The sequence below is a fragment of the Mesoplodon bidens genome (genome assembly GCF_964165515.1).
Source record: "Mesoplodon bidens genome assembly, chromosome: 1".
NCBI lineage: Eukaryota > Metazoa > Chordata > Mammalia > Artiodactyla > Ziphiidae > Mesoplodon > Mesoplodon bidens.
In genome coordinates, this window is record NC_138176.1 from 40,954,671 (window position 1) to 40,976,303 (window position 21,633).

General features: G+C 39.4%; 1 protein-coding gene across 2 annotated transcripts in view; it reads left to right on the forward strand.

Moving 5' to 3' along the window:
* The window catches only part of PRKG1 (protein kinase cGMP-dependent 1), a 1,281,256-nt gene that overhangs the window by 73,719 nt on the left and 1,185,904 nt on the right, over nucleotides 1-21,633 (forward strand). The window contains exon 1 of one of the 2 annotated variants that reach the window (XM_081245891.1): nucleotides 8,656-9,121. The exons of the other annotated variant lie outside the window; for it this stretch is intronic. Within the exon in view, the coding sequence (XP_081102017.1) occupies nucleotides 8,811-9,121 (311 nt within the window). The 5' untranslated portion in view covers nucleotides 8,656-8,810. Of the gene's footprint in view, nucleotides 1-8,655; nucleotides 9,122-21,633 lie in introns of those variants that run through there. 2 annotated transcript variants of the gene reach the window in all.

A 21,633-nucleotide genomic window follows, 5' to 3' on the forward strand; every position in this document is an offset into this window, starting at 1 on the left:
GTTGTAATGTATGTTCTAATGGGTGAGGACTCTCAATTAGAGTTACTGGGTTGCTAGCAAAGCTGTCCATTGACCACTGAGTTGAGCTTTTGTACCAGCTGTTACCATGTGCTTTTTCTTGGTTATTTGTGTTTTCTTCATCAATTATTCCAATTTCTCACAATTGGCTATTCCCTCATTCCAGAATATGAAAATTATGTAATGTGTTAATAATTTGCTTGTAGATAGATTAGTGATTAAAAGATCATATACTTAGAATATTAAAGTACAAAATTATTTTATTTGAAAATATTAGTGTAATACAAATTTTAAGTGCTGTGTATTTCAATTCATTTTAAAATACATCTTTACTGTCTTTGTTTTTTTTCCTTTGCAGAAGTTTTGTAGGGTACTCCAGTAGAACATACTAAATGAATAAAATCACATTTTGGCATATTCTAAAGTTAAATGGTCAAAATGTCATTGATCATTAAAAATGTCAAATGGTCTCAGACCAATTATATGATTTGAGGGACTCAAACAAGTGTCACTGTTTGAATTCTGAGAGTTCACAGTTTAGGTGTTACCTTTTAATTTCTATAAATTGCAGACAAATGTTCTCTTTCTTGGTAATGATGTCTTTCGTATTTTAAGGACTTTTAAAACCCTGTAATGTGAGGACACCTGAGTTGTGTATCTGGAAATAGAAAAAGAGAGATGGTTTACTCTATTTCCCCATATAGATCTTTGTCAAATAAGGTAGATGCAAAAAATGCATCCACCTCATGTACCTACCTTTACTTTGACATAAACGAGGGTTGATTTGGAGAGTGTGGTGGTGTGGTTTATATTTCATACCTGTGAGGCACGTGTGAACACACACACACACACACACACACTCTCTCTCTCTCTCTCTCTCTCTCCTTCATGTAATGTAGATCCCCAAATTAGCAACAAAAGTTCCATATGGTTTGAGTATATCGAGAAGCATACTAGAACTAATTAGACATTTCAAAGACATTTTATTATATTTTGTTCTCTGCAGCAAATTAAAGTGTTCTGAATTGACTTTAACAACTATTAATTTTTAAGAGATAAGAGGATTTTCATGTGAATTGAGTCAGACTTCTAGGTACAGTATAAATAAAATGGCCAGTGAATGCATATTATAACTTTCAGAACACTATGCTGAGAATTAGGAGACTTAGGTTTTAAACTCTGCCTTGGGTGAGTCATTTAACTTCCTTGGCCTTTAACTTTCCTGAAATTTGAAATGAGGAGGTTGAATTACATAATCTCTCTGGTACATTCCAGCTCAAAATTCTGTAATATCCATGATTAGTAAAGAATAAGACCTTTGCTTTGTTTGTTTATTTTAGGAGGTGGGGAAGGGTGGGATGTCAAACCATGGCAGATGTTGTCATCAGTCCTTCAGTTCTTTGTATTTTGGGAGTGCCTGTGAGAGGGGCATAAAGTAACTGAAATAATGGGCCATGTGTGGAAATGCTGCTACTGTAGGTGAGTTTCAGTTCTGTGACAGCTGAGAGTTACTTGCTGGGTACTGAGACAGGGTCTGACCAGTGGACACTGCAAAGTGGAAACGAGCAGTTTTCACCAAGTTCTCTATGTGCCTAACAGCAGCAGTTGCTTTTAACCTTCCACAAATAAATTTTTGAAGGTTACCCTCTCATTTTTTCCACTTAAAATTGGCATTTAACATAGATGCTTTTCTAAGGAAGATAGATAGAATTTTGACTGTACTGTATTCTATGAAAAACTTAGATGAATTTTTCATAATAACTCCTTAAATTAACTCTGATTCTTGAGTAAAGACATTCTTACATACTGCAATGACTCAAACAGACACTAATTCTTCTGCTTCATACCAACAAAAATGTAGAAATCCCTATTTTTTATTTATTTGTATGGGGCATTAAAACCATATGATACTTTACATATTGCTGTTTGGGGCAACTTATTTATTGTATAGGTGTTTGCATGTTTGTTAAGTTTAAATTTGAGCAACTAATATTTAAAGTATTCTTACCTACCAGTCTGTGCTTTGAAAAATGAATTTTAAAAAATCTAGTCTGAACAAGGGAGAAATTATTCTTTTCTAGAAATATACGTTGGGCAAAATGACTGATCATTTTACATTTGGTTACAAATACATAGCAAATAGTGTATGCATCCTTGTTCCAAGGGTGACGCTTTCATAAATATCAGGTACCATATTTTGGCCCTAGAATGATATCTATTTGTTTTACCAGCCTACTACTTCATTTGCCTATCATTAGAGATGGATTTCTGGATTTTCATCTCATGATTATATAAACATCAAATATCAAGCGTTTCTTTAATTTGAAGCTAGTTAAGTTCATGAGAGTGAAGATTTCTATATATGTCCCTACTGTATCTTTTTGACTGCAGCTTCCCCTATCCTCCAAAGCTCTGACATTCTCACAGTCGAAACAAATGTCTTGCCACCTTTCTCTTGCCCAGTTCATTCAAGTTATTTACTGATAAAACCCCGATTCACTCAAACTTCTATTTTATTGTTTTTCTTACATCTTCAATACATTTCCACCTTGCTAATTTTAATAAGTTCGCTAGCAAAGTATGGTTTTTCACTTTTACTTTAAATTTTGATTACAAAACAAGTGGGAAGAAAATGACCAAGTTATATCAGCTGCTAAATGCTATTTAAAATAAAAGTGACAATAAAAAAATCATTGACTCAGAGCTATTCTCCTCTAAGTCACATGCTGTCAAATGTTTTTAAATGCAAAATTACTTTTGCAAATATTTTTGAATATTTTGTGGGAAATATTGACGCATTGAGTTAGGAAGTGATGTACATTTAATATGCTAGAAAAATCACTGAAATGGAATTAAGAAACTAAATTATTAATCAGATACGGGAGACATTAGTATGTAATATCTCATGCATATATTCATTGGACTTAAAATGCAGTAAAATATTTTGTGAAGAAAGCATTTTAAATGCCATTTTACGCATTAAAAATGTTTCCATTGGGCTTCCCTGGTGGCACAGTGGTTGGGAGTCCGCCTGCCGATGCGGGGGACGCGGGTTCGTGCCCCGGTCCGGGAGGATCCCACATGCCGCGGAGCGGCTGGGTCCGTGAGCCATGGCTGCTGGGGCTGTGCGTCCGGAGCCTATGCTCCGCAGCGGGAGAGGCCACAGCAGTGAGAGGCCTGCATACTGAAAAAAAAAAAAAAAAAAAAAAAAAAAAAAAAAAAAAACAAAGTTTCTATTTATGAAAGAACCATGGAAAACTTAATACTTTTCTTCTTAAAAAACTTTTATTTCTTTTGGTCTTTGGAAATGGTCAGCTGAGTAAAGAGTACAAAAAAATTGTCTTCTTGGTAGATAGTGCGTGGATTTCCATGCACATTAGTTTAGGCTAGGGTCCAATAATAACTTACCATCGTCTTAAGAAGTGGAATATAAGAATTCATTTCAAGTAATATTAACTATGACACTAATTCGGTATTAAACTCTAAGCACATTAGCAAGTATGGTACAATGCACTATTACTTTCCAAGTCTCTGCAGTAAGTTTTTCATCATTAATGTTTTATGGTTTTCTTTTTCCTTTTCCATCCAGAACTTATCATTTCGGTAGTATGACTTCTAAACAACTCAACCATTAGAATTTTTACTTATATTCATTTAAATATGCATTCCTGGTGGCCAAATCTAGCCACCAACACAGTGGTAAGAATAATCTAATTTTATAGGACTTAATCAAATAGCAGGAGCTTGAATTGTTGTGCTTAATCTATAGGAAGCCAATCTGTCTAAATTCTAGTTTTTTATAAGAAAGATAAACCAAAAAGAGAGCCTTGAATCCTTGTCTAATTTACCAAAGTATAATTAAAATTCTGTTGTCTGACTCATCTCCCCTTACAGTCCAAAGACAATTCATGTGGTGTATTATGCATTGAAATGGGATGATTGCTTTCCTAAAACATATTCACACAAACAAATGCACAAGTGGGTTTATAATGTGCTTAAAATAATAGGTATTATTATTACAGATCTTCCTTGGTTTTACTTTTCTGTCAGTAACTTTGAACACAAACTGTGAAAATATAAAATAGAGAGGTTCTGTTCTGCAATCCTGAATTATATAGGGCGACCAACCATCCTGGTTTGCCCAGGACCAAGGGGGTACTTAGGACTTCAGTTTAAAAACTAGGACAGTCCCAAGCAATTTTAATATGAAAACCAGGACAGTCGCAGGCAAATGGGTGCAAGTTGGTGACCCTAAACCAAGATGAAATGGGGCTGAAGTGGAGACAGTTTTGGGAAAAGGAACTTTTAAAAAATCTTTTCCTGCTCTTTTAGGATTTTCCAAATGTCTCCTCTTTCCACATACCCAACCCCAAAGTCAGGCTAGTTAATGTTAAGTAATGTTTTATATCTCGGGATCCAGAACATGGCATTAGCAACCCTTGGAAGTCCTGCAGAAGGGAGTGAGGGGCAGGGGGTATGGGATTGAGCTCTGCATCAAATGGTCTTTATTTGAATCGAGGCTTTGATATTCATTGGGTGGGAGATCCTCTGCCTCCTTTTTGTCAAATATAAATGGAAATAATAATAATGTCCAACTTGTAGGGTTACATGAACAGTGCCTGTCTTGCATTAAGAGCTTCAGGAAGTTAGTTATTTTTCTTGTGGTCTTGATTATGAAGAACAGTTTTGAGCAAGCCAGTATGTTTACTAGTAATAGTAACCTTCATATCTAGATTCTTAGGGTTGCTTGTTACTTCTAGCAATTTTCTGCAAGGGGAGGCTTCCATGACCCAAAACATAGCTCATCTATGTTTTGTTTGGTTTTGGTTTTGGTTTTTGCTGTTCAAGACATGTACATGAAATGGCAGAAGAAAATTTCAAACTTTGGACTCCTGCAGGAAATGTAGCACCAGTGGAACGGGCAGCTGGATGATGAAATTATCAGAGTTCTTTTACAGCTAATTATGTTTTTAATGTAGGATAATAAATTCTAAAGACTTTATTTTTTTTAATGGCCAGTATATGATAATGCTGAATTACTGAATGTCTCATTAAGTGATTCTGAGATTCCATTAAGGAAGGTGTGATAATATTTATTCTCAATCATGAGGGTTGCATGCAAAATTGAAGAGCATCAATATGCCACAGGTGGGTCTGGCTACTGGTGGAACTTTGCTTCCATTAGAGCTACAACAAAGAGAGACTGCTGAAAGTAGGTTGTGAGTTGACTATGGAATTCTAGTGTATAAATTAAGTTCCTTCAAAATTGCGTTGTTGGGCTTCCTGGGTGGCGCAGTGGTTGAGAGTCCGCCTGCCGATGCAGGGGACACGGGTTCGTGCCCCGGTCCGGGAAGATCCCACATGCCGCGGAGCGGCTGGGCCCATGAGCCACGGCCGCTGAGCCTGCGTGTCCGGAGCCTGTGCTCCACAACGGGAGAGGCCACAACAGTGAGAGGACCGCATACCGCAAAAAAAAAAAAAAAAAAATTGCATTGTTCTGTGCTTCAGCATCTAACATCAAGACTTCATCCCAGAAAGGCAGTGGGAGAGCTCAATATATGCAGTTCCACTCCATTTCAAATTTGTGGTAGCCTAATAGCAGGAAGTAGACTTGTGCCTGATCTGTGATATTATAACTTAGCCAATTAAGTTTACTATAAGACATATAGTAAAATCTGTCTGTTGAAATGAAACTACAAAACCTTGATTATTTATGTAAAATTTATTTCCAGCATTTACCAATACAATGCAAAAGATATTTAAGAAAATATTGGAATCACTCAAAAGGTTGAGATAGAAAACCAGGGTCCCTCAGGATTTAAACAAGCAGTCAAGAACATCATTGAAAAACTTACTTAAAATATTTATTTTGACTTTAAAAATGGAAGAGAAAAGCCTAGCATTCTGGACTTTGCATATACAATTATAAAGTATTTAAGGGCAATTTTACTTTTTCATTATATAGGCTAATACAACCAAATATGTTCTTACACCTTGAATACCTTTTAAAGTGTAAGTCAATTGTAATAGTCATATCTTCTCAGCTGTTTAGTTTCTTTGCATTTATTACAACAGATTCCTGACTCTCACTATGGGATTCATCAAGGAATATATTTTGTATCACAAGAATTCCATTTAAAATGAAAATGTAACATGGATATATCCTATAGTGGCATGTAGTGGCCTCCCCTTGCATGTAGATATGATAGCTTAAATAATGAAAAATATTTACATAACAGTGGAAGAAACTTCACTTTTGTTAAAAAAACTGACTTTTTTTTTGGTTGAACTGCTATTTTTTATTTTGGGGGGAAAATGCTTTAGTTTCTTTTATCCTTTTTACATGTAGACAAGCTTTCTACAAATGAAGAAGAATCTTCTCTACTTTGTGCTGCTCAAAGACATTAAGTAAACCCCATTTAAGCCTCAAATGAACCTTAAAACATAACTCTGCTTAGCAGTTGTCTAATGATGTCCCCTATACATTGCTCCTGATATATTTTTAGACATAAACTCTTGGGCTCCTGGACCCTATAATAGATCTATAGGGAAAAAAAAAGTCTCATTTAGTTTTAGACATTTTGCCATGGAATTAAAGAATTCCCATAGGTTAAATAAGATAAGAATTTGGCCTTTTTCCTGGGAGAAGGAAAATGTCACAGAAGCTCTTTTAGAATGGAGTCAGATATACAAAGCCAGAGCACTTCTGCTTGGTTTAGTTTTAATTAAAACAACAATAATTCAGAACTCCTACTTGCTGCTATCAGTATCTGTAAGTTATTCATGTTTATTTTGGGGAATTATCCACTTTATATATTACATTCTGAAAGAAATGCACTTCTGAAAATATCCATGTTGGAAAGCAGAAAAATTAAGTGTTTTATATCATTTGTACTGAGAGAATTAAATCATCATCTGGGTGGAAGAATGTTTAGGACTATATATCCTTTTTCATTTATACTTCTAATTACAAACAAGTACACTTTAAATCAAAAAGCTTATAAATGTGACATTGGCTAGCTGGTTCTGTTCTTTTCTTTCCTCCCCTCCCCTCCCCATTCTTTTCTTCTTCTTCTTACTTAGATAGAATAGGCTGTGTATTCAATAGCAAAAGTGAGCACTTCTTTGGGGGGGACGGATATATATGTCCTTGGCTAAATTTAGATTCCAGTGAATAGTTCTGGATTGCAATTCAGAATTTTGATCTATTTTCTACTTACTTTATTTTATTTGGTGTTAAGCAATGGCCAAATAGAGCATCGAGGATTATAACACTGAGTTCTCAAGAACAGTAATTAGAGGACTGCAGTAAAGATGCTAAAATTTTAAATGATTTGGTGAAGATTTAGGTAAATATGTGGAATTTAAGTAAGTATTATGGAGGATTCTAAACACGATGGGAGAATTACCCTTGGACAGAAAGGATGCTACCTAAATTGTCATCATTTTAGGAACTATTGAGCAGGCAGGGATGGGGTCGGAGGTGGGAGTAGGTGGAGGGGGGCGGCACTTTACCACAGCCCGTCTAGGGTCCTCCTTTTCTTTAAGATTTTCCCTCTTCTTCGAAGTTTGTGTCTTGCCATTCAAGTGGAAGGATACAGCCCTAACGGCTTGGTTGTCAAGGAAATAATTTCAAAGATATGGTTCCATTTCAGGATGAACTTTTTGGAACTCTGCAACGATTTTGACCCGCCATGCGCTCCCCGCCCCGAATTCAGCACAGGAAAGGAGCAAGACCCTTCCATAAACTATTCCGCAGACACTGGCTTAAGTGGGAGGGGCAGTGGGGAAGCTGAGCAGCCCTCTGGGGCCCAATCCCGTTTCGACCCTTGCCCCAAAAAGAGTTCATTAATCCGTGTTTGAAAGGAGCGGAAAGGGGAGTCATTCGCAGGAGCTGGCAATGCTGACGGGGGAGAAAAAAAAATCAGAAGCTCCCCTCCCGCATCCCAAAAGGCGCCTGGATGTGAATGCAAATCCCTCCCCTGCACGGATACGCTCTCCTTTCCTGAGAGGCAAGTTTGTTTTCAAGCGTTAGCCACCTGTGTGAGGCGCTCCCCGTGAGAAAGGCTGCGTGGAAGACGCGCGAGCTCAGCCACAGGCTGGGGAGCCTTTCCTGGTGAGACTGGCGGTCCAGACACCTGCAGAACTCAGCGCGCTGAGGATGCAGAGCCCGCTCTGCCCTCCCTCGTCGCCAGGACTGTAGCCCCACGTCCTCCAGCCTGGTATGCTCTGGAGCCGGCTAACGCTTCCCGAGTTTGCGCGGGGTCCTCTCGGTCCTCTCCCGCCCGCCTCCCCGCCCCCAAAGTAGTGCTCCCGCCTCGCTCCGCCCGCGCAGCCCTCGGCGCGCTCAGAGGTTTATCTGGCTCCCCACACGCTCCGCCGGCTTCCTCCGGCGCCCGGCGTGAGTGACCCGGGCACGCCCGCCCGCCCGCCGCGGCCTCGGAGCTCTCATCCGAGTCCCTTCTCCCGCTCCCCTGCCATCGCGCTCCCGGCTCTTCTCCCTGGCGCCGCGGCGCCCACCGCGGTTCAGGTTGAATCCGGTTCGACCTGCCTTTTGGCTCATCCCCGCGCTCAGCCTCACAGCCCGGGGAAGTGGAATCTGCCCTGAAACTCTCGGTGGCTGGAGCCGGGAGACTGGGCATGCTCAGAAGCCAGGGCTGGCTTTGGTCTCAAGTAGGAAGCTTTCGCACTCGGGAGGCAGCAGCGACTTTGGGGAAAGTTGATCGGAGAGGGGAGGACGCCCCAAGACGCGGAGCAGCGGCAGGAAGGAGCCCCCGGCAGCCCGGAGGAGCATGGGCACCCTGCGGGATTTACAGTACGCGCTCCAGGAAAAGATCGAGGAGCTGAGGCAGCGGGATGCTCTCATCGACGAGCTGGAGCTGGAGTTGGATCAGAAGGACGAACTGATCCAGAAGCTGCAGAACGAGCTGGACAAGTACCGCTCGGTGATCCGGCCGGCCACCCAGCAGGCGCAGAAGCAGAGCGCGAGCACCTTGCAAGGCGAGCCGCGCACCAAGCGGCAGGCGATCTCCGCTGAGCCCACTGCCTTCGACATCCAGGATCTCAGCCATGTGACTCTGCCCTTCTACCCCAAGAGTCCACAGTAAGCAGGGGTTTCGCTCCGGGTCCGTGTGGCACCCTGTCGGTGGGGAGCTGCGGGTCTCTGTATTGTCTGTCGGCCCCCGCCCCTCCCGCTTGCCGTGTCTGTCCTCATCCTCAGAAATGTTTCATTTTAACGGGCACTTCTTGCGGGGCTGTGCACGTTTCTCAGAGTCAGACTCACTGCACCTACGTTGCCTTCGTGTCTTTGTCAGATGTCAAGTTATTCTTTCTTTCTTTTTTTTTTTAAACAAACACATACATTCATATAGGCCACCTACTGTACGTAGAGTTTGAATGCGCCCCCGGTGTGTGTCCAGCTTTGTATGTGTGAGTGTGAGAAGAGGAATAGAAAGCCCCGTCTCCCAAATGCCCTGGCAAACCTGCCCAACCGGAAAATCCTAACTGCAGGCTCATCAGACTTGAAATGAAATGAATCTGCTCTCACCCTTACTTTCTATGCTTTTGTGGCGCTCCCGGATTTCTCTACATGCCGGCGTTTCTCGCTGGTACCGTTCAAAGCTGATGTTCTGGCATCATCAAAGTGTCCAAAATAAGCAAATACACATATCAGAGGGAAGATTTTTTGATTTTCAGAATTCGACGACATTTACAATCCACAAATGGAAGCCTAGTCTGTTGATTTTTAAAAAAAAATATTTTTTAAATAACATCTGAGGGAGAATATTGCTTATTTTCCTTAAGGAATTTATATAATGTTGCTAATGGGGTGCCTCTGTCTCCCAAGAGGGTTGCATGTTTCTAGGGTCAGATACAGAGAAGTACACTTATCTTTATTGACAACGTGGGCACATTGTTTGCCTTACTCCTGGCTTCTGAAGCAACTACTCTGGTATTGTTCTAGTATTTTAGACAACTGTGTAGTTCTGATGTCAGTGAGCTTCACAACTTGGGTGGGAAAATTGAATGAAGCCTGTTATACACCACTCAACTCAGAGTTCTTATGGAGAGTAAAGTGGCAGGAGCATGAAGTTAATATAGAATGAGCACCCAGATGAATGGTATTTTAAGTTAATAGATAACGACATTATTGGTAAAACGAAGGGTTTTGTTACTCTATTCCTAACAGCATCACGTTGGCTGGATGACACGTGTTACATAATAATATGAGGTCCCTGGGAACCCTTCACTTTATAAACACAAAGATTTAATATAAGGAGAAAGAGTATTTGATTGTCTCCATTTGTATTTATTGGATGTGTGGGGGGTGGTGGCTTGTGAGTATGTACTAAGGATACTTTTGAAAACTTAGACGTGTAACTATCCTTGTTGGTTGCAGTAGAGCATCTGCTGTTCCTCATGCAGGTTTAGTTTAAGGAGAAGTTTGTATTCTGTGAGTGTGGGGAAGAGACAATAAGGATAAACATTTCTGAGATTCTAACCTCACAGAGTTGCCCTAATAGTTCAGTTCAGTGGATTTAGATCTGCTTTTGAAACCTGAATGATCTGAATCCACTTCAGCTTTCCCCGGTAAGTTAATTTGCAGTCCTGACATGCTTGCCTGTTTTACCTAATGAGGTACATGGCCATCTCTCCAGGGCCAAGTTTTGCATAATGAAAAAATAAGTCAAAGACAGCTCTCTGCATCTTTCGGCATTCCATAGGATCTCATTTTAGTATCTAAAGGAATTTGGAGTAACTCAGAGAAAACTCTGCTTTTATAAAAAGATGATTTTAATAGGTTTTATTTGAAGCATGATCAAGCCAGCTGATAACTCCGATGAAACATTCTATCAGACAAGATATAAAGGAATCTAGGCAGTAGGGACTGATCTGTATAATGTGGTAAGTTTTAGAAATCTCTTAGTGCTTGACATGTAGAGCAACTAGATTTTTTTAAAAATCCATGATGGAAGATGAAATTAGTGTGGCAAATAATTCACAACATTCTGTCATAATAAACATTTTATCTGTTGAACCATACTGTGCGTTCTGATATTTATTTAATAACTTGTGCTTTAAGGAAGTCAACTATTAAGGTATCACCGTGATGGTTTTGGTGATTCTGAAAGATTATACTGAAGAAAACGATAGAATGAATGTCTTCCAAGCTTAAATAATTTTGGAAAAACATCTGTTCTTTTTTCACACTTACATAAAGAAAACTAGAATAAAATTTGCTTAAGTGTAGAGTACCTTTGGTAAGAGAAAGAGAAGTATATTGTATGCAAAACGATTATTCTTATGTCATTTGAATGCTTGTACAAGATGGTTCCACAAAGAATTAGGAATTCTTGCCAAAGTGAAGGAGACTTGTTTGAATTTGTTTATTTCACTATAATTTGATTATACCAACTTACTGGCAACAAGTGTTTATATCTTTATATTTTATTTTTAATACAAGTTAAATTTGGTCATCATTCTTAAACTTACAGATTATTGGGAGTTTGAGTTAACATGAAACCATCTAAATAGTCCAAAATTGATTTCAAATTCATGGTCATGTAGTTTTCTGTTCTCTTTCTGTTGGATATAGGTGACTGCCTAGGGAATGTCCTGTTCAGTTATCTATGTGTGCAAATATGTTTGTTTACTTTTTGCTTACCGGGGGTTATCTTCTGAGGATTAGAATCTTTAAAAACTTACTTTTTTAGTGATTTTTTTATCATTTGAAAAACAGTGTAAAATATAAATTAACGTAACATATTTGGTTTGGAATTTTCCCTGTAAGCTGGAATTGGAGGAAGGCTGTGTCAGATTCTAGCACAGAGCTGGGGCACTCCTGCTGCACCTGTGAGGCAGGGGGGTTGTTTTGGTTTGTCTCTTTCACATGTGTCTAGAAATAACCCTTAAGCCCTTTTTCTGTTGTCATTTGAAGAGCAAAGAACTGATTAGCAAATTGGAATCTATATTCTACTGCTACCAAATATCTATTTGAGAAGGTAAAACTATTAGACTATATGTTTTGAATTAAATTAAGCAAATAAACCCTTAAAAATGAAAACTCTATAAAAATATTCATTTTATGAGATCAGCCTATTGATTATGTATATAGAGTGGTTCTTATGGATTCTTAAAGTAATTTTATTTCATGCTATTTTATTCCTAAAAATTGACTCTGTAATAGGTTAGAACATTCTGTCACTGGTATGTTGATCTAAACCCTTTACCTATTGTAAAGATTCTCAAATCTTTTCCATTTTGCTGTCATAGGGCTCTGTGTCTTTTCAGTTGGTCTATAAAGACTTGAGTTCCTATCAAAAGTTGTTAGTGTCTCTGTATTTTTGTTAAGCTGTTGCTTTTCACCCTAGAGATAACTTCATTTCAAAGAATGATGACATATTTTGATTTGTAATATTACGCCTTTTGATTGTGAAGTACTTTGGAGAGCTGAGGATAGAAAGAAATGTATTTTCTTATTTTTAGGGAGGCATTAATTTTAACAAGATCTTATCTGATTTTTTTTTAAACCTTGACATTAGTACATTTCAGGAGAAATAGAATCTTCCTAAAGGCTGTGTGTTAAATTCTGTAGGAAGTTGGGAGAATTCTAGGATTTTAGTGTAATCATAGATGGCATGATATTAAAACATAGATTTCTTCATAGGTAGCATTTAAATTTCAAATATGCCCTATAGCTCAGTTCAGTACTTTTATGGGATGCACCACGTGCAAGTTAGTGTCATGCATTAGAGATGAGAATTGTGTAAGTCCTATGAAGGAGTTAACCAGGGGTTAAAATACTGCACAAGTAAATATTCTAGAAAGTAGAGTAAGGTAAGTCACAGAGGAGATACCTGAGACAGGTGGCAAAATATAATTGAGCCCATTTAGTTTTATGGTATCAGAAACTCTTGTGGAAGTAGAGGTATTTAAAGTAAGTATTTGATGGATGGCCATGATTCAGGTGAGTGGTGATGGGATAAGAGGGGTGGGGTTAAGGTGAGTAGGGCCATCAGCAAAGGGAAAAGACAACAAAAGAAAGCAGAGGGTACATCTGGGGAACGACAGCAGCTAGTGGCTGTAACAGAATACCGTGGTGGAAATTGAGGAAAAACAAGTTTAGGCCAGAGAGAATCAGGATGAGTAGGTAAGAGGGCACTTGCGCTTGTTGTTAGAATAATTGAGGTGTGTGTGTGTGTGTGTGCGTGTGTGTGCATGCATGCAGATGTGTGTGCACAAGCATGCACTTTACACCAAGGACTAATTGCTACCTGTTAATAAAGCTCTGAATCTCAAATGTCACTCCAGTCCCCCATCTCCCACCAGCACAGTCCTGATAATAACTCTAAGTCTCCTGACTAGGTAAGAATATTTAATTTAACCAAGCAGCAGATGATTAAAACTCTTAAAGAAACTGAGTTCCACTCTTAAAGAAAGCAAGCTCCTCTTTCCACTCACTTCTAAATGTTTCCACGGGAAACAATCTAATTTTGTGCCACAGACTAGCACGGCAGATTCCTCACATACCCAGGCGAACCGAACCTACATGAGAATTGAACCTGAAGTCGATTTTTGAAATTCATCTTTCTTGTTCTTGTGGAGGAGTTCAATTCCAACTTAACATGATTCTAATAGACTCTCCAATTTAAGTTTGATTGTTAATTTGACATCATAGTCTACGCAGTACAATTGAAGTTGTGGCAGCCTTTATAAAAATAAGACCAGGCTGCTAAAACCCTATGAGGGTGTATTGAAGCATAGTTGTTTGCCCCTAAAATGTGGCTTATAATGAAAATACTGATAAGCCCTTCAATAGAGGAGCTCCAGAGGCTGCCTGAGAATATAAATGACCAACTTCCTTGCTCTACTGAGCCACATTTCCAAGCTCCTGCTACTTGTTATTTCACTGAAGAGTTGGGTTTGGATTCCTAATGGGAAAGGGTAGAAGAAGGCAGACGATGTTTCTATTGTTGCTGTTTGCAGGTTATAAGGCATATGGACACATTTTTTCTTTCCCGTCTGCCTAGCAGTGGAGGGTCTCCATAGTATCCTAGCAACCAGATTCGAACACCAGGCTGCTGCTCCTTCTCCCATCTCTACCGTAGGTGCTGCTGCCCATCCCAGAGAACTGGGTCCGATGCTAGCACTCAAACCCTCCGACTTGAATGTTCCACGTTCTGAGGACGCAAGACAATATGATAAATAAGCACATGCTGAAAGCAGCATTTACCAGTATGCGCAACAGCTTATTATGCAATCACATCTGTGGCATTTTGAATCCTAATCTGAACTGTTGAGCTGACGCTGTTTACCACCCCATGCCTGACAGCCCTTCTCTACTTCCTCACGCCCAGCCTTCTGACACCGATTCCCCTTTCCTCTCACCATCTGACTGCATTCCTCAGCATCTCCTTCAAGTGTATTTTCTGGGAAGTTAAATACGTACAGCCTGTTTGAACTCTCTGAGTATATTTTGTTTGTAAGAACAGAGGGATGTTCTCTCTCCAAAACTGTCATGTAAATATAAGCAAGGGCTCAAAATCTGTAGCTACACAAAACAGATGTTGTACAAAAGGTGGGACTACTAGTGTACTCTCAAAAGTGTCTTGTTTCTGAATGGATTTTATATTCAGAGTTATTAATAGGAAAGAAGCAGGAGAGAGTGGGAAGAAGAGATGTGTGTCAGGGGGGCAGGAAAGGGCAAAGCGAGATGACTATTGTGAAAGCTATGCCATATTTGCAAAGAAGTTGGAAAGGAGCGATGGGCTTTGTGGGCAAGTGAACAGGCAATGAGACTGGAATGGAATTTACAAGTAAGTTAGTACTTTGTGACACCCAAATTGGAGTCTACCAGAGGCTGGCCTCCTCTGGGAGTGGGAGCCATACTGGGATTTTGGCAGAAAATCATTAAGATGTTTCCCTTTAGACCAGTACTTGTTTTGAATGCCTTGTATTGTCCCTTTGAAACATTCCTTAGTCTGATGCCACGGAGGGCTTGGTGGTCTTCATGCAGTCCACTGTGCAGTGCAGAAAAAAGAATGAGGAGGGCAAGTCAGTGCATCACTCTTTATGAAAAAATAGGTCAGAATGGCTAACATTTATTGAGCACCTACTCTGTGGCAGGCCACTGCCCCCTGTGCTTTACATAGATTGTCTTTTTTATCAAACCACCTTGTGAAGAAGACTCCAGATTATCCTGTTTCATGATGGCAAGGAGCAGGACACTAAAACTCAGAGAAACGAAGTAACTTGCTCAAAGTCACACACTTTATAAAAGGCTGGATCTGAATTTGAACTTACAAGCCATTCTCTTTAGCCACTAGGTTCTTCTGCTTCCCAAAAGGGTGTGAGGATGAGGCAATTGCATGAAATCCTAATAAATACCATATAGGCTTTTCTCAGGCGAGTATCTGTTCACCAGTAGTTAAATAGGAAGCAGAAGAACTTTGGGAAAAGTGGAAAAAATAAGATAGGACCATGGTTCCCAAACTTTGCTGCACATTAGAATCATCTGGGGAGCTTAAAAAAAACCCAAACCAATTAAAATCAGAATGTCTGGGGGTGGAAGCCAGCCATCAGTATTTTTAAAAGATTCCTCAGATAATTGCAATGAACAGCACAATTTAGGAAACACTCTGATAGTCAGACAACAGGGTATGTGTGTGTGTGTGTGTGTGTGTGTGTGAGAGAGAGAGAGAGAGAGATTAAACAAAAATGGGATAAATTTTCCACTTAAAAAATTGAATGTTTCTATTGGCTAAAACCTTTAAGTACTAGGACTTAAAAAAAGCAGATTTTGGGGGCTTCCCTGGTGGCGCAGTGGTTGAGAGTCCGCCTGCCGATACAGGGGACACGGGTTCGTGCCCTGGTCTGGGAGGATCCCACATGCCGCGGAGCCTGTGCTCCACAATGGGAGAGGCCACAACAGTGAGAGGCCCGCGTACCGCAAAAAAAAAAAAAAAAAAAAAAGCAAATTTTTTGGGGCAAATTATAGGTGTATACTATTTAGTTAATGCCTTATTGTTTATTCTCCCAGGTAAGTAATCATTACCTTACCTAGTCCATCAGTTCTCAACCCTACGCTGCATATTAGAATCAACTAGGGAATTTCGGAAACATCTTTCCTGGGGGGTGCCACCTCCAGAGATTCTGATTTAATTGCTATCTGGTGGCCCGGAGGTGGAGGTATATTATTTGAGCTCCCAAGGTGATTCTGATATGCAGCCAGGACTGAGAACCTTTTCTGCGGCCCGTTCCATGTCAGCTGTTACAGGCTCCTTGAATTCCCGTGCTTTGGGAAAGCACTTTCCTTGGCTCCCTTTTACCAACCCCAATCTCCTGCTTGCAGTGGAGCCAGGCAGCTCCAGCTCCCCAATTTCCATAGCAGCTGCCCATGTCAGTTTCACTGTGCTCTCTGAGGTGACCTGCAAGGACCTGGGGCACAGAAAGTGGCAGCAGCTCCCTTCAGTGGGTAAGTACACTTCCTCTTTCCTGCCAGCCATGAGCCATGGCCGTGGTTCAAATATGACACATCAGGATCAGCCATCAACCCAAGTTTGTTTTTCCACTCTCACCGAGGGGAGCTGCTGTGTTAGCCAATAAGACTGTTTCCTGGTGTCCCAGATGCTTTTATGAAATGTTCGGTGTATAAAGGTGAAACAGTGACGAGCCTCCCTTGGAAGAGCAGTACAGGGCTTGTAGTGCTTCTCCTTCTGGTATGTGATGTCTCTGTAGCCAGCTAGAGTTTTTTTTTTTTTTCTCCTACAGATATTTTATCCTTTTAAGGCAAACAGCCTGAGCTCAGGCTGAAGAGTACTTTCCAAGGAGGCTTCAGAGAAAGCAGAGCTACCACAGCAAGCTCTCAGCCCCCTTTCCAGACGGTTTGGTCTGAGTGAACAGATATGGGCACTGCAGGCAGATGAGAGGTCTGATGTGATGCCTGCAGTACTAGAATCTCGGTGGGTCCCTCAGGAAAGCTCCAGAGGGATCTGGGAATTTCTACGCCCTGTCGTCATAACCTCACTGCTGCCCCTATTGCCAGCTTTTTTGTCTCTTTCTTTCCCTCTTTCCCCTTATAGTGTTAAAAACTCCTCAAGATGTTTCTAATTGTCTCTGATAGGAGCCTATTTACATTTGTAATTTAATCATTATCTTCTCAGGTGAGGATCAGCCAATATAGCACTTTATATAAGTGATGAAAATAGCTAATATAATTGCAAATACTTTTTGGTAAAAATAATCTCTTTAGAATGGGAGTCAGCGAGAAGCTTTCTTGTTTCTTTCCACCTCCTTCTAAAATATGAAAATGTATTCAGCTGATAGGTAGCATGTAAAAGCAGAGTAGATGTCATAAGACTGCCCAGAGGACCTGGGACATTAATTACGCAGGGAAGTTAATCATAAGGAAAGTAAAGACTTTCATTATGAATCCAGGTTCATGTCATGCATTTGATTATGGGACTTAAATGGGAAGCACAAGAGGAATTAGCAACAATAAAGAAACACGAACAAAAGCATGTGTTCACTTTTATGGCTTAGCAGTTAGAAGCAGAATGATGGGTAAGAGTTGGTGGTAGGACACTAGGAAAGTATCTGTGTCTTAGAGTTCTTATAATCCAAGCTATGAAAGGATGGGGGAAAGGTATAGAAAAAGAATCAGTGACAATTTAGTGTCAATATATACTACTTCCACCTGCATCAAAAATTTTTTTAAAAATGTTAATTACCTTTACCTGTCTAAAGATCATAAGTGCTAATTAAACTTCACCAGAATTCCTTTATGACAGATGCAATTTCATTGCCTTCCGTATAGAGGTGGTATAACTTAGGGCCTGCAAAAGCATAAGTAAATAGCTTAAATTATTAATATGTGTCAAAAGCAGAGCTCCTTGGGCTTCCCTGGTGGCGCAGTGGTTGAGAGTCCGCCTGCCAATGCAGGGGACACGGGTTCGTGCCTCGGTCCGGGAGGATCCAACATGCCGCGGAGCAGCTGGGCCCGTGAGCCATGGCCGCTGAGCCTGAGCGTCCGGAGCCTTTGCTCCGCAATGGGAGAGGCCACAGCAGTGAGAGGCCCGCGTAGTGCAAAAAAAAAAAGCAGATCTCCTAATGCTATTGACCTTCTAATGCTCAGTTATATTTTCTCCCTTCTAGACCATACCTGCTCTTTACGAGTAGTGTTGTATTTCTTTGAACATGAAATAATTATAGTATCAGCCAGTCAGTTTAATTTGGTTAATTGCATTCCATGTCAGTGATGACAAATACACTTTAGTTAAGCAAAATACTTTTGTTATTTTCTGAATCAATTGTATTATGGTACCATCAAGCTTTCACCAGATCTGGGCCAAGGAATAATGAGATAACATTTGGGAAAAACATCTCCTTTCTGGATATACTGTGTATCATCTTAATGGTCCAACTCTATCAATAAATTATGGTGTTGACAGTGCTTCTAAGTCTGGACTGGGAGGAAAGAAAAAAGGGTTGTCATGACAAGCAAGAAAAATGGGAATTTTAAATTTTGTCCCTCTGGAGTTATTGTTACTGATGGACGGCAAGGTGGACTGGCCATTCTCTCTGGCGTCTACAGGTGGCTGGTGAGCAAGCTTTACAAGCCAGCACAGCTCCACACTTACATCTTCATAAGATGCATTTTGTCTAAATCATTGGTGACTGAGTAACACATTTTACATTATGACGAGGCCTCATATTCGACTTGTGCTGGTTTGACAGGGTGTTACGATACCCTTTACAGAGGAATATTAAACATCTGGAAGTGACAGGTACTATTTTGCTAAGCCTGTAGTGGCAACTCGTTATGCCAGTGGGAAGAGAGAAAAAAGAAAAGGTGTAGTGGAATAAACCCTAGTGTCCACTGCCTGCACTGTGGAGCATGGAACTCTACGTGAATCATGGTCTTTGCTCTTCGTAATTGCTACCCTCTTATTTAGGAACTGTCCCAGGATATCAAAGGTTAGAAAAGGAAGCCTACAGACACTCAGAGAAGTAGGAGTTGCTTTTTGGTTGGAAGATCGATTTAGTGAATCCCTCTTCATTTTGAGTAAATGGATTTTACTTCATAAAGCTTTTTCAGTTCTGAATTTTTAGAGGAAAATCTTTTTTTTTCCCCATAGCATTTGGTACAGTGCAATATAAAAGAATTGCTCAAAGTTTCTAGTCATTCACTTAATACTTAACTTTATAAAAATGTAATATTCAACTCCATTATCCATTTGTCTGAACAATGTTTCTTGTTGTAGATCTGAAAAGCTTTAGAATATTGTGAAAAAAACTGTGCTGTGACTTTTTTTTTTTAACAGTAGTAGCCCTCATCAGGGAATAGTCATTTTTCTTCAAAATCTAACTTCATACTTTTTGTTGTTCTTCATAAAAGAAAAATAATGCCATGAAAAATTGTAATCTGCCTGACTCTGCCTTCCAGATGTTTTAGCATTACTTAGTATGGAGACCTACACTCTCTTATTGAAAAAAAGAAAAAGAAAAAAGAACTCAATGATTTCTCATTCATGTAGCACTAAATGACATAAAACTAAATGGTTTTAACTTTGAAATAGTCCTCATGAAAAGGAATGGCAAATAAATACAATAAAAAGCCCACTGTGAATGTAGCATCTTTTATTAACTTCTTGCCACCTCTTTGCATACTTCATGAATTCATCTAGCCTTTGCTTTTTTGATGCTTTGCTTAAGGCATTAAGATGTTCATTTCCCCCTCTTTTTGAGTTTTGGTGGAAAATACCTAGCCCATAAAAAAAAGAAAAAGAGGTAAAAAGAGGTTTTTTGATTTTGGTTTTGGTTTTTGATAGGCAACCACTAGGAGAGTATAGTCTATGGCACTTGAAATAATCATAATTACAGGAAAAATTCAGAAGTGGAGAAGTTAGAAGCATTATGTATGTGTGAGTGTTTGTTTACATGTTTATGGATAATTATAAGATATATATATATTATATATATATTATAAGATATTTCAAAGAATTCTGATATTTAAAGAGAATCCTATATTTCCATCAAAAGTGATATTCCATCTATAATATACCCATGATTATTTTAAGCAATCCAGAGTTACTCTTCTCTACCCTCAGAAATGAAGAGGTCAAAAGAACAGATACTAAAATACTTTGGTGAAGAACCCACCACAGAATGTGCAGAGAGGTAAAAAAAGTGAAACACATCACCAGAACCTTTATCCTAAAGTAAGAAACAAAACAATGCTCACCACAGAGAAGGCTACCTTTCTCAGGTGACCCTTTCTCATCTGTGACTTGTCTTATCTTTTGGTACCACCGCTGAAGTCCTGTGCCATGTAAATCATTTATCATCAGAACTCAGTGCTCTGTCTTCTGGGTTCCTAAGGCTTACTGTCAGTGTGATAGATGGAAAATAACTCAAATATATGTTTATTTGTCTTGGCAAGAGTGGCATTCTCTGCTAGGTGAACTTAGAGGTTATTAAATAACATCCAGGTGAACCCTTGCTAGTGAGTTTTTAAATCATCTATGGCAGATTTTCCCCCTTCCTGCTTGACTCCCTTTACTATATTTCAAAGGTTCTTTTTGTAGTTCAGTCTATTGCTTCATCATGATTAAGGGGGAAACTTTTCTTGCTCCAAATAGCCTCACTTTTTTTTCTTTACCTTTTTATCTTTTTTTCTAGACATAGAGAACAATTTCTCTCATCTTTACTGAAATCCTTTATAAAGTGAAGGTAATAATTGTTACTTTTTAGCCCTGTCTTTACCAGTCAATTAGTGATGCTACTGCTGCTGCTGCTAATTATTACTAAAAATATTTGTCTTACTGTATACTATATAAGCTTTCTCATTTAATTCTCACAGTAATCTGATAAAGTAGGTACTCTTCATCCCATTTCTTTAGATGGAGAAAGTGTGGCACAGAGAAGGTAAACAACTTACTCAAAATAAAACAGTTGGCTGAAGCAGGCAAAAGCAGGTGTGAGTTACCCCAGAGCCCATGCGTGCTCTCTGTGTACCATGCTGCTTAGCTAATTGTCCCAACAACTCATTTGTTTTGTATAAGTCCTATTTCCATTCTCTTTTATGGTTGTGTTCCTTTAATATAGTTCTTCAGTAATTTTTCATGTACCCACATTTTTTCATGTGCCATATACTGATACACCTATGGTGGCCATGAGTACATTCCCTTAGAGACTAACAAACCTTAGTATAATGGAACTTCTTCTTACAAGAATACTGTATTTCTGCTGTATTCAAATTGTTATCTAATACAGTTGCTTATGCCTAAGTATTTTTTTGTTGTATCATACACAGAAAGCTTTCTCTGTCTTGTACTTTCATATTTTGTTTTTGTTTGTTTGTTTTTGGTTAAACAATTTTAGTGGCCTTTCCCACTAAATTTAAATTTAAATTCCCATTTTAAAGAAACATTCCCTCAATTTACCAATGCTTTATTTCCTTATTTATTTTTCCCTAAGTATTAGCAACTTAATTTTTAAAAAATTTTTTTTATTAGTTTCTGCTTTATAACAAAGTGAATCAGTCATATATATACATCTGTTCCCACATCCCTTCCCTCATGCATCTCCCTCCCTCCCATCCTCCCCATCCCACCC